Source organism: Egretta garzetta, unplaced genomic scaffold (assembly GCF_000687185.1).
Source record: "Egretta garzetta isolate BGI_Z169 unplaced genomic scaffold, ASM68718v1 scaffold1407, whole genome shotgun sequence".
Lineage (NCBI taxonomy): Eukaryota > Metazoa > Chordata > Aves > Pelecaniformes > Ardeidae > Egretta > Egretta garzetta.
This window is the reverse complement of record NW_009260333.1, coordinates 70,176-80,329: the sequence shown is the minus strand read 5'-3', so window position 1 is coordinate 80,329 and position 10,154 is coordinate 70,176. Positions and strand designations below refer to the sequence as shown.

The 10,154-nt window shown below is 39.8% G+C and overlaps 1 protein-coding gene across 1 annotated transcript; it reads right to left on the bottom strand.

Annotated features, from left to right (window-relative positions):
- Positions 1 to 4: 4 nt before the first annotated feature.
- LOC104129631 (myosin heavy chain, skeletal muscle, adult) lies at positions 5 to 8,892 on the bottom strand (the record flags this gene model as incomplete). The annotated part of the gene is made up of 16 exons (XM_035897984.1): positions 8,686 to 8,892; positions 8,453 to 8,596; positions 8,204 to 8,360; positions 4,529 to 4,556; positions 4,316 to 4,430; positions 4,137 to 4,229; positions 3,940 to 4,003; positions 3,748 to 3,846; positions 3,539 to 3,642; positions 3,319 to 3,457; positions 2,572 to 2,690; positions 2,325 to 2,474; positions 1,406 to 1,576; positions 455 to 761; positions 295 to 368; positions 5 to 22 (listed from the first exon to the last, which is right to left on the bottom strand). Coding segments are annotated over exons 1-16 (1,989 nt in total), but the record flags the coding sequence as incomplete, so codon positions are not given.
- Positions 8,893 to 10,154: the final 1,262 nt, after the last annotated feature.

The window sequence follows — 10,154 nt, the reverse complement described above, 5'->3', positions numbered from 1 at the left end:
TCATCAGCTTGTTTAAATTCTCCTGTGAGATTATAAGGTGAAGTTTAGAATAAAGCTTGTAAGCACTGCAAGTTTATATATGAAGTACATATAAAAAATGAATCGTTTTTGACCTATCAGAAATGCATGTAAAACGTTTATATAAACCTCCTCCACTAAAAATGAACCTGAGACTGCTCAGGAAATGAGAGGACTGTCTTCTAACAGTATTTTTACTCATTCTATGTTATTTCAGTGCGTATATGATAACAAAATATAAAGAGGTAATTACGAAATAGCAAATTCTGCCATTACCCGGAAAAGAGCTGAGACAGTCTGGAAAGAAGAACCCTTCTTCTTTCCACCCTTCTTGCCACCACCACCAGCCTCTGCAACATTGAAGAAAGGGAAAAGATGCTTTTAACATTGCCTTTGTACAGTACGAGCACGGGAACATGGATTTTCCAGAGCTTACCTGCTTCCCCACCGTAGTTTGCAAAGAGTAAAGCCAACGTCTTCACAGATGATTTCTGGTACAACCCAATGACAGTTTCATTCAGGGGGTCCTTGTTCTTCTCAAGCCAGCCAGTGATATTGTAGTCTACTGTTCCAGCATAGTGTATCAGGGAGAAGTGGGCCTCAACCTTCCCTTTGGTAGGCTTGGGCTTCTGGAAGTTGTTGGACTTGCCCAGATGCTGGTCATAGAGCTTGTTCTTGAAAGAGGTGTCAGTTGCCTTGGGGAACATGCACTCCTCTTCCAGGATGGAGAAGATGCCCATGGGCTGGAAGGTACAGAGCAAGTACAGAGCAAGATGATAATGATGTGAAGCATGTGCTATGAACACCAAAGGTACTGGTGTGTCGCTGATAGCATCTCAGCCTGGAATAAGGGCCTAAGTTTTTCAGGGGCTGTTCTCCTCCAGGGAGCTTGTGTCTGCCTTCCCTTACCTTCCTGCAGCCCATCTTCATGGAACTGGTAAGAACTTCTGTCTGGTTCAGGTTAGAATTGGGAATAGAATTGGAGGGGGAAGTGGTAAAGAGAGAAATAATTGGGCAAATAGCTGCAAGAGGCCCAGTTGTTCTGGGAAATCAGGTGAGACAATATTTATTTCCCAAATTTGTGTGTGGAGTTCTGATTTGAGTCTTCAGAGGAAAAAGGAAAGGAGACTGACTCCAGTTCGTTTTAAGGAAGTCTGTTGGTGGAGTCCAGGCTACCTTTTCCATGCTTGAAGACCAGGTAATGTGGGATAGATGACATAGATTTGAATTTCCTCATTTCTCTTCCCCAGACTAAAATAAATTTCAGTGCAAAATACTTTGTTTAACTGGCACTGAATGGCTGGCCGTGAGTTCTTTCTGAGCTGAATCTGGCTCAGTAACACCACAGAATTCCAAAATACATCGCACACTTGTATGGAAAAGGTACCTTCTCAATGAGCTCAATGCAGGCAGCCAGGTCCATCCCAAAGTCAATGAACTCCCATTCGATTCCTTCCTTCTTGTACTCCTCTTGCTCCAGCACAAACATGTGGTGGTTGAAGAACTGTTGCAGTTTCTCATTGGTGAAGTTGATGCACAGCTGCTCAAAGCTGTTGAACTGCCCAAAGCAAGAAGAGGTGCACAGGTTCTCAAGCTGTGGCAAACACCACATTCTCCTAATGCTGTTTGAAGTTCCCCAGCTGAAACACCACTGCTAATCATACTGTAACAGCGTGTGTTTCCTTTGCAGGACTTCTCTTGTAAACTTTACTGTTCCCAAAGGATTTTATTATTATTATTTTTGAAATGAAACTAAAAGTAACAGTTCTTTTTTACTGTGCTACTCAAAAGCAAATCCTTCAGTCATTCCTGTTGAATCTCCTAAAACTCATAAAGCATTTTGGAGTTTTTTTCTTCAGCCAAAAAGATGAATGTGTGCCCTGGCCTCCAATTTTTAAACACTTGATATCTCCTATTAAACACTCATGTGTTCATTCTTTTGTCCTTTAAACAATTTATACATCTTTATCCTGTTATATGCTTATCAATGGAGCTCCAAATCCTAGTTCTGCTCTAGAAGTTCTTATATAAAATAATTGTAATTATGTTGGGTGTTTTTAATAAATGATACTAAACTTAAACTGTTAAATTATTAAAACATCAAAATTATGTTTGCTACTTCTACAAAAGCAACATGTACTGATAAGCTTCTGGGGATTTTTATCTGTGCTTCAAGATTAAATGAAGGATTTTTTTTTTCAAGAAAATTGCAATTGACTAGCATCCTAAACCTTAAACCTACTTGGAAGTCTTCTGATATACCAATCTCACCCTGCAAGACCAGTCCTCAAACCTGGAACCCTTACATCAAAGATCTCAAAGCCAGCAATGTCCAGGACACCAATGAAGTACTGTCTGGGCTGCTTGGTATCCAGCTGTTGGTTGATGCGAACAACCATCCACAAGAACATCTTCTCATAGACAGCTTTTGCCAGGGCACCAACTGCATTGTTCACCTAAGAAGAGAAGAAAGGACTGGAGTTACCTCCTAGGGTCGAAGAAGAATCCTCAAGTAATCTTTCAAGCCATGTTTCTTCAATCTCCAGATTTTACCTGTGACACATTTTGACCTTTGGTCACAAATTCATTCCCCACTTTCACTCGGGGATAACATAGGGCTTTGAGCAATTCAGCTGAGTTCAGGCCCATCAGGTAGGCAGCCTTGTCAGCCACTACAGAGGGGGAAAGAGAGAGAGAAGCATTCTAGACATTTGTAAAATGTCTAGAATTTGGTCAGTGTGATCAACTCTGCTATTCATGTCCTAGAAATGGAAAAGCATTGGTCTGGTCTCATACAGAAGGTCTGGGAAGGAATGTAAATTCTAGAAGCTATTGATGTCCTTCTGTGAAAACAAGAACACGTATGGCTTGGACAGGAGTAGCTTGAATCTGGAAGTTCCCGGAAGACCCCCCTGCTCTGGAAACACCTGAGGCATGCAGCAACACATGCCTTTTCTGCAGAAAGTGGATTCCTGCATAGCAAAGAATGCAGGATTTTTTTCATCAAAAATACGATTGCATGTCAGGGTGACTTAGTGTTTTAAGGTTTTACAGAGAGAGAGAAAGATATCTTGTGTTGAAGTTGAAGTTCCCCCTTTCAAGCTGTGTGGTTTTGGGGAGTATGCATTGGATAAAATAATGTTATTTCCCATGATCAGGGAAGCACTTCTGTGATTAGATAGACAGTGAACAAAGTGTTTTATGTGATGACTCAGGCCAACAAAGCCTCTCTCTGGAAGCTAACATATCATCTCTGCAAACACATTCTTTGAACAAGACACTTTCTGAATTTGCCAATACCTTCTGTGCCGTCTGGCTCCGCCTGCTCTTCTCGTTGTTTCTGCTTGAACTTCAAGTTCCCATAGTGCATGACAGCCCCCGTCAGCTTGTAGATGGAGGTCTTTTCATCGGCAGTGAAGCCCAGGATGTCAATGGCACTCTGCAGTCAAAAAAATGAAGTAAAAGCATTGCCTAACAACCTTGCCTGTCTCATGAAAAATATTTTCTTTAGACTACTTACATCTGTAGCCATGAGCTCCTCCTGATCATCAATGCTGGGAACGGTGACCTCACCTTGACTCACATAGTGGAAGTCAAAAGGGTTGGTGGTAATGAGGAGCATGTCTGAAAGCAGGAAGATACAAGGCACAGGCTTAGTTTTGCCAACCAGGGAACAGAGGGAAAACTTGCTCAGTGATCATCCTAAGAAGTCATAATGATCCTTCCTACCAATTAGCTCTGGCTTCTTGTTGGAGGTGATCTGATAAAATATGTGGTAGCTTCTTTCTGCCTTGAGCTGGAAAGTGACCCTGGACTTCTCCAGCAGATCTGGCAAGGAGAGCAGGACAGAGTTAGGCACAGAAATGCACACGGAGGTGGGAATGTAGGAAGAAAAGGGATCAGGCCAGGAGAGCCTCTTACAAGTTTCAATGTCAGCAGAAGCCAGTTTGCCTGTGGCCCCAAAGTGGATTCTGATGAATTTGCCCTGTTAAAGAGAACAAGCAGCATTTCAGGCTGCATGGCTTCTTTTGATGTCTCCTTTATGTGGCATACTCATGCTAGGGCCATCCCTTATCTTGTAATGGGAGGGAGAGATTTTGTCCAAAGCAACAACTTACAAAGCGTGAGGAGTTGTCATTCCTCACGGTCTTGGCGTTTCCAAAGGCCTCCAGCAGTGGGTTGGCGCTGATGATTTGATCCTCAAGCGTTCCCTGCAGGATGATAAAGTACTCAGTTACAGCATTTAGCCTGCATGGCAATTACATGCCAAGCATTCAGTCTGTTCTTCCTGACTCACCTGCATTTTGCCAGACGGCTGATCTTCCTTCTTCTTCTCCCCGCTGGCTGCAATTGTTGCAAAGTACTGGATGACACGCTTTGTGTTCACAGTCTTCCCTGCACCGGATTCTCCGCTGTCAAGCCAAAGAGAGAAGCAGAGAACGCGTGGTCAGGCAGGAGGTCCCCTGGCACCGGGCAGCCCCGCAGGGACCTGAGCAGGGCGTGTACGTACGTGATCAGGATTGACTGGTTCTCGCGATCTGGGAAAGAGGCAGAAACAAAGAGGTTATTAATATATATCATGAATATCCTGGATCAAAATATTCCTGGGACTTTTAGAAGACGCAGTGGCAGTATGCAGCTAATTCCTTTCATAAACTGTGCGCCTTCACCCTTAATTCCTTTTGAACATTTTTATGTTTCCAGTTGTAGCTGGGAAGCTGACATGTCAACACTGATGTGGAATGTCATGTAGTATCCATACTTCTTTTTGCAGATATTGTCTTCATATCAAGCCGCTCATTTTCTTTACAAAAAGGGTTCCAACTAAGGAGGTTTTTTGTAGAGTTACTTATTAATTGAACTATCTGTAATGTGAACTGGAGCAGGTGTTTCTCATAAACTTTGTAACAAAGGAACAACCTCTCCTGATTAGTCCATAGACGGCTCTAGAGGGTTTTTCTGTCAGTGGCCAATTGATTGTTGCCTGAAGAAAATCACAAAAGCAACATAAGCATGTAGTAACCTTTTACCAGAATACTCTAAAATACTGAAATTTTTGTACTTCCAGGGCTAGAGTTGACAGTTTTGTGTGTAATAGCTTGGACTGAGTTTGCTTTCCAGAATTTTGTCTGGTTGCTTTTTTAACCTATGCTCAGTTCTTCAATTTTTATCATCCAGTCTGCTCTGGTTTTTAACCACTTACTGTATGAAGGAAAAAAACATGGTTGGTGCTGAGCTTTGTTTTTCATGTACTCTTTCCTTGTCTATTTAACTTCTCCATGACATGCATAATTTTATAAAGGAGCACAAATCATTTCTCTAGTGTTACCTGAGCAGATGTCCTTCCATACCTTTGGGAAACATTTTCATCTATGTCTTGACCTGTTCCATTTCTACTACATTTTTTTTTTAAAAAGGAAGGGCAGAAATGCATGCGGTACACAAGGTGCAGACATTCCTTGGGTAACCACCATGATATGATGTTGTTGTGTGTTTTGGTCTCTATTTCTTGGTCAATGATCTCCATCTTTCAACTTGCTATTTTGTAGGTTTCTGATCACTGAGCCAAAATTTTCGAAGATTTAATAAAGGATATCTAAGACAGAAGCTGTAGTTGTTGGCAATGGGCCCATCTTTGGGGTTTTTTTCCTCTACCCATTGTTTTACATTCTTGTTGACCAGACTTTGTTGCCACATCACTGAATAATAATTTGATCATTTAATATCATAAAGTCCTTCTGAAATTCTTCACTGTTAGACTTCATCTTTACTGACCTGAAGGACTTAGTCAGAAAGCTTGTCATCATTTCCAGATCATTTAAAGAAATGTTGAACAGCAGACGTCCCAGAACACGTCCCAGTACAACTTCATTGATAAAATCTTTGCACTATGAAAACTGAAAAAAACTATTTTTACCATGTCTTCATTATTCTTAACCAGTTCTTTTTGAACCTTCTCAATTCTATAGCTGGTAGCGTATGTAAGCATGAAAAATAATGCTAAGAAAGGCTGCTTTATCAACTGTACTGAAAATCTTTTTTGAATTCAGATAGGTTACCATGATCAGCTCTCCTTTGCTAAAAAAAAGCCAGCAGTTTTGTAAGGCAAGACTTCCCTTTAAAAAAAATGCATCTTTTTTCTTAGTAAGTCACATATACTCACACACTCAGTAATTGCCTTGTTTAAAAATTGCTGGCAGTTCACCTTTTACAAAAATCAAGCTTAATGTTGTCCTGTTCCTTAAAATTGCCTCACAATTCTTTTAAAATTAGTATAACACTTGTTGTTTTCCAGGCAACTTTGCACTATGAAAACTGAAAAAAACTATTTTTACCATGTCTTCATTATTCTTAACCAGTTCTTTTTGAACCTTCTCAATTCTATAGCTGGTAGCGTATGTAAGCATGAAAAATAATGCTAAGAAAGGCTGCTTTATCAACTGTACTGAAAATCTTTTTTGAATTCAGATAGGTTACCATGATCAGCTCTCCTTTGCTAAAAAAAAGCCAGCAGTTTTGTAAGGCAAGACTTCCCTTTAAAAAAAATGCATCTTTTTTTCTTAGTAAGTCACATATACTCACACACTCAGTAATTGCCTTGTTTAAAAATTGCTGGCAGTTCACCTTTTACAAAAATCAAGCTTAATGTTGTCCTGTTCCTTAAAATTGCCTCACAATTCTTTTAAAATTAGTATAACACTTGTTGTTTTCCAGGCAATTTTTGATGAGAATTTTTCTGTAGACTTCCACTGGAATGCCTGGTTGAATTCTGTTTTGGCAATTTGCTAGTGTTTATTTTATTGTTGGGGTTTTTAAGGACACTTCAATCAGAAGTTCCTCTGATGAATCCTGCTGTAAGGAGGAGTTCCAGAAATTAATACTTCCCCCACTGCTTTAAGGTAAACAAATTAAAATCTCATTTAGTTGTTCTGATATGACTTTATATTTTCCAAGTTGTCTTTTTAAATTTTGACTGCATCACAGACTCTACAGACTCATTTTAAGCTCCTTATGTGTCTGAAAAAGAAATAAGCACAAGTTTTCATGTGTGCTGCAAGTTGTTCTCAAAATTTTGCATGCTGCCATGTGTTTTCACAGTTAACTAGCCAGAGTTATGTTTTACAGAAAGTCTGTGTGTGTTTAATAACCTACCTTAGTAGTCTGTGTAGCTGGACTGGCTTTCAAAGAAAGTGCTCTTTGCCAAATTATTTATATTTGTTCTATGCCTCTAAGATCGTGTTTTCCAATAATCTGCATGCAATCTGAAGAGTCTAAGCCATTAGGTAACTCACTTCCAGTGGAAAAGTCTGGGTTTGCATTCACCAAGGACCTACACATCTCTTGAAGGTGCCAGCAAGAGTAAATGTATGATGACTTAGTAAATACTGCCATGATAAGACACACTATCCAAACATCAATTTATTATTGTTCCATTTTCATAGTATTCTCTCCAATTAACCTTCTTACAACTCTGAATACTACAGACTTAAATACAGTTATTGGGGAGGGAACAAGATTTAATTTAACAAATTAAAATATACCTCTGCCTGTTTAATATTTTTCTGACTAATCTGCTCTTTCTTGAAAGTCTGGAGATTTACACAACACTAGGAAAGTTTTCGCTACCTTTCTTTCTTATTGCTTCCATTTATATTACTGAATGGAAAAGAAGAAATTGTTTCTGAGATGGAAGGACAACAAAGTATCAATTTTCCAAACAGGTTTCGTGGTAATGCCTGACTTACTTAGACTGGTTCCTGAGTTTTCGTAGAACCACCATATGAAACATTGGCTTCAATGTTGAATCTCATTTCCCTTTTCAGCCAATCTAATTTACAGAACTCCACCCTAGTGACATCACTCCTGCAATACAAATCATTCAAAGAGCAATCCTCTCAACTAAGAAAAAAAAGAGGGCTTTACAGTTTATCCACATTTCTTTGAAGAAAAACCTGACAAAGTATTCAGCATTAAAACATATCCTCCCAAATATCTTTGGACACTAAATTCTAACACTGATTCTAATATCATCTCAATGATGGTGTGCAGTAAAGAAAATGATGAGAGGACATCCACACGCACCCCCAAAACCATTAACCAGAAATAATTTTCAGTGAAAAAACTTTTTTTTCTCCTCTGCAAGTGTTCAAAACAAAAAAATATTAAAGAAAAGCAAGCCACTCACCAGTCAGCATGAACTGATAGGCATTGTCAGAGATGGAGAAGATGTGTGGAGGGGCCTCCTGGCGCTTCTTGCCTCGGTAGGCCAACACCACCTCCGGGTTGTACACCGGCAGCCACTTGTAGGGGTTGACAGTGACGCAGAAGAGACCCGAGTAGGTCTGCGAGGAAGGGAGGCAGCACGTTGGCTTCCACATAGCCTGGCAGAGCAGTTCCTCCAGCTACCCAAAGGAAGACTGCTGCTGGTACTTACATAGATCATCCAGGCTGCGTAACGCTCTTTGAGGTTGTACAGCACAGCGGGTTCGTGGAGGTGGGTCATCATGGCCATGTCCTCGATTTTATCATACTTGGGAGGGTTCATGGAGAAGATTTGATCTTCCTTCACGGTCAGGGTCTGTCAGATGAAGAAAGAGATGCATGTATGTCAGCTAAGAGATGAGACTGGGAATTACACGCAGTTTTTAAGCCTTGGTTTTTACTCACTTCTCCTGCTTCAGACTTGACAGTGACCTTCCCAGATTCCCTGCTCTGGATTGTCCCTTTCACAAAGGATTCCTTAGGATGCACCACAAAGACAGATGTCTTTGCATCAAAAGGCTTGTTCTGGGCCTCGATTCTCTCCTTCTCTGACTTGCGGAGATAGGGAGCCGCCTCCCCAAAGGCGGCCATCTCAGAGTCTGGAGAGGCCATGTCTGCTCCTTACTGAAGGAATGTCAGCAGAGAACCTTGTGGGAGAAAAGAAATGTAGCATCAATAGATCATTAATGTACCTTGCTTGCAAGGACACCTTTTCCAGTTTTTTAAAATTAAGCACACAGTAGAATTGCTAAAACTAGCAAAAATAGCCTTCCTCCTGCTTAATGATTTAAACACCAAAGAGAAAAATCTTGTTTTCATCCTTGAATAATACAGAATAACCTTTTAGAAATTCCTTCATGTTTTTTGTGTCTTGTGACACTGCACAGATTGTACAGCTTATACAATGTTATATTTGAGAATATGAATTCTATTAAAGGAACCTTCTTATTTTATGTAAAATTCAAAAAAAGGTATAAGATATACAGATGCCTTGAAAGCAGATGGAAAACCTTATCTGTAAACCCATTTCAGAGGGAAGAATATACTGCACAATTTGCAATAAAGCACACTTACCTTGAAAGTTTTCTTGGAGACAAGGCAGGGTGCTGCAAAGACACTTTTATAGAGTCTGGTTGGCAGATGGTCTTGATTCCTCCTCTTTCTTTGGTCAAAATATTTTTTGGCAAACATTTTTTGGCAAAGCATTGTCTGGCAAACTTAACTAAGGGCATAATTGTCATTTGATTTGACCAGATATATTTAGAAATGTTTTGTATCTTACCAATGATGTGAATGTATCAACCATAAATAATTTGACAAGAGACTTAAGGAGAGAATCTCAATTAGTCAAAGAACTTGGAGAACTTGGAAGTAGGGTTTATGGATTCTCTTGCTGCATTTCCAGTGATTTCCTCCTGGACTCAAGGCAGATTTTTATTGCATGTCTGTGTTGCAACCATTCCAGTTTCATTGTGCAGATCACATTAATGTTTTCCACAAGATGTTCTGAGGCTAACAAAGAAATGCATTAAGTAAATAAATTTTGTGAAAAAAGCTAGTGTTCTTTGAAATAAGAGAAACAAAATGTATTACAATCTAAATTCCTAAATACAACATTCTTGGGAACTGAGATACAGCCCAAAACAAAGGAACAATTACGTATTTTTCTAAGCATTCCTGTTGAAAGACATGGTATACACAAAAATGCATTAGGTGCAGAGCTGGGTAAGTAGAAATGTGTAATATTTAGTGACTAGCACTAAAGTAATTAAGAAAGTTTTTACTGTACCTCCACTTTTAGTACAGATTTTCAAGAACATGATAGAGCCAAAACTGCAAAGTAACCTTCTAAACACCTTAAGCCTGTTTCCTGC